This window comes from Saccopteryx leptura, chromosome 3, assembly GCF_036850995.1.
Source record: "Saccopteryx leptura isolate mSacLep1 chromosome 3, mSacLep1_pri_phased_curated, whole genome shotgun sequence".
Taxonomy (NCBI): domain Eukaryota; kingdom Metazoa; phylum Chordata; class Mammalia; order Chiroptera; family Emballonuridae; genus Saccopteryx; species Saccopteryx leptura.
In genome coordinates this window covers 309,154,425-309,157,048 of record NC_089505.1, presented here as the reverse complement: position 1 = coordinate 309,157,048, position 2,624 = coordinate 309,154,425, and the positions used below count along the sequence as shown (strand labels likewise).

General features: G+C 50.4%; 1 protein-coding gene across 2 annotated transcripts; it reads right to left on the bottom strand.

Annotated features, from left to right (window-relative positions):
* Positions 1 to 620: 620 nt before the first annotated feature.
* On the bottom strand, positions 621 to 2,139 carry CRH (corticotropin releasing hormone). 2 transcript variants are annotated; one of them, XM_066372451.1, is made up of 2 exons: positions 1,978 to 2,139; positions 621 to 1,219 (listed from the first exon to the last, which is right to left on the bottom strand). In XM_066372451.1, the coding sequence occupies exon 2, from the start codon at positions 1,203 to 1,205 to the stop codon at positions 621 to 623; it is 585 nt and encodes a 194-aa protein (XP_066228548.1). In that variant the 5' UTR covers positions 1,206 to 1,219; positions 1,978 to 2,139. The 2 variants fall into 2 exon arrangements, with proteins under 2 accessions (XP_066228548.1, XP_066228549.1); XM_066372452.1 differs by having other exon boundaries at positions 621 to 1,215.
* Positions 2,140 to 2,624: the final 485 nt, after the last annotated feature.

Genomic DNA, 2,624 nt, shown 5'->3' with positions numbered 1-2,624 from the left:
GCCACTGACTTATGTTTGTAATTGTAGTAGAAAAAAAAAATGCAAGGGGCTTTGTTTTTTTCTTGGGTTGAAGTCAGTTTGGAGGAAGCCAGGAGCTGAGAGTATTTCCACTACTTGCATTGATGAAGAAAAATAAAGTCATCATTACCTTTGCAACATTTATTAAAAATATAACTATTGAACATTCTCTTATACAACCAAATTGACCAAGGATTTTAAGGATGTTTTATTACTGAAACATTTACAAGGAAAAGTTGATTTGAAGAGCTTACCGATTTTCTCTCACCCACCCAAGAGAATGACATTCTCTTTGGCCCAGACCACAACAAAATCAACTGGGTAACTGCTATCTGCTTCTTCAAAACGTTTCTATATTCTTTTAAACACTATTAAAGACACCTGGAAATGGAAACTAAAAGTAGACAATACAAATACCATTCTGTTGTTATTACTGCACGTGAATACACTTTGTGCATGCTATTTAAGGTGTATAGACGCTCTTGCCGTACATCTTCTACGTTTCAAGCTATATAAAAATAAACAAATGGTATCGGAGAGAATATTGTATTTTTTATTATTTTTGTGCTAAATACAGAATCTTTTTGGCCAAATGCACCGTTTCATTTCCCAACAGCCTCCATCAGTTTCCTGTTGATTTCAGCTTGCTGCTTTAACTTGTCGGCCCTTTCCATCGCCAACTTTTCTTGGAGGAGGTGGAATGTGAGATCCAGCGAGGTAATAGGTACCCCGGATCGCCTCTCCCTTTCCGGTGCCGCTTGCTGGCCGCCGAGGGCGCTCTCGGCCCATCGCTCGGCGGGACCCGCAGGGCTGTCGAGCGGGCGCCGGGGCAGCGACAGCTGCTGCAGCAGCGCGCGGAAAAAGTTGGCGGCTACCTCATCCTGCGAAAGGCTGCTGCGGCTGCCGCCAGCGAAAGGCGAGGAGGCAGGCCAGAGGGGAGCCGCGGGGCTCTTATTGAGGTTACCCTGGCGAAGGAAGTAATCCTCCCCCGTGCGGAACAGGACCGACTGAGCCTGCGGCTGCTGCGGCTGCGGCGGCTGCTGGAAGAAATCCAGAGGCTGAGGGAACTGTCGGGCCTGCCGGACGCCCGGGACAGGTCCCGGACTGAGGAGGGCCCTGCATGGCGGGCAGGGCAGGAGAGCCACGAGCAGGACGCCCGCGGACACGAGCAATGGCAGTCTCATCATGTTAGGGATGCTAGCTGCGATACAGAGGGGAGCAGAAGGCGGAATAAGAGGAGGAAAAAGAGAGAGAGTTGGTCAGAGTTTAGCACAACTGGGAGGTGCGCCTGGGGGACCGAGGTCTTGCTACAGGACACCCATAGACGTGGCCCCGGAGCTCGCGCGGGCGCTGTCCGCGGTGCTGAAGCTCCCGAACTAGGGCTTACAGAGCTGGAGTGAACGGGGCAGCAGGAGCTAAGGGACGCCGGCAGGGCTCGGCGCCAAAGCTCAGCCCATCGCCGGGCTGGAGTGAGCCTTCTCATTCTGAGACCCCCGAAGGGACGGTTCCTGAATCCCCTTTCTAACGATCCTGAAAACGGATTTCCCGAGTACTAGAGAGGATTCACAAATTTAAGATTTCAGCCGCCCTAACCGCCCATCCCTTTCCGGATGTTTCAGCGTTTTCCTCCAAATTGAGAACTGCTGCCTCCTCCTCCCGCTTATCCATCCCTGCTCCAACGTCTTTTTTTCGGGGATCGGGGTTGACGGGGAGCTAGTCTACACAGCCAGAGAGGAGTAACGGGTCGTTCGGGTAACGATGAGTAGCCGTCTAAGTTTGCTTTTGCCATATCCCAGCTACTATCGAGATCTTGAGGCACAAACAGCAAACACACACATGCACATACACGCATACACACGCCCGCCCGCAAGGGGACAGCGGCCGTGGCTCCGCGGCGCGCACGGAGGCAGCTCAGGCAGTGAGAAGTTGGAGGCGCGTTTCCGTCTAGGCGCTCCCTACCTTCTCAGGCGCTGCTGCAGATGAACGTCTCCGGGGCTTTTCCAGGGGTTTGCCTTCCTTATTCTTTATTTTCCCACTCTGTTTTTTCTTTTCCTCTTCTCTCTTCAGTATCTCAAAGGGTTCCAAGTTTCTCCACACCAGAGCCTGGAGTGGGATTTTATAGCGTCGACCCTCTTCAGAAATCAGGCAGCATTTGCTTAATAAGCTGACGTTCTCTTGACAGCTCGATTGCGTGCTGGCTCTGCTCCTGCATAAATCACAGGGCCCTGCCAGGGAACCAGGGGCAGAATTTTTGCTATCTCAACACTGAATCTCACATCCAATTATATCAACAGATATTTATCGCCTCCTTGGTGACGTCAAACAACCCTAAAATGGAAGGGCTTCTTATGACTTGTCCATTGACAAAAATTCTTGAATGAGATTTCCCAAGTGTGAAAATATATTGACCTCTTACTACAAAAGGCCAACTTGAGGAGCAGAAAAAGAAAGTAAATGGGAGGGGAGAGGAATGGAGGTCTATCAATACACAGTCCTACAGGGAAAGCAGTAACCAGTTATAGGGGGTGGTTCTGGATCCTCCCCTTATCTTTCCTTCTTAACTTCTCTGACCAGTTGTTTGGGGCAGTACCTCAATATGTGAAAAT

Excerpts from the sequence above, each read along its gene's own strand:
- CRH (XM_066372451.1), bottom strand. The coding sequence starts at position 1,205 with ATGATGAGACTGCCATTGCTCGTGTCCGCGGGCGTCCTGCTCGTGGCT.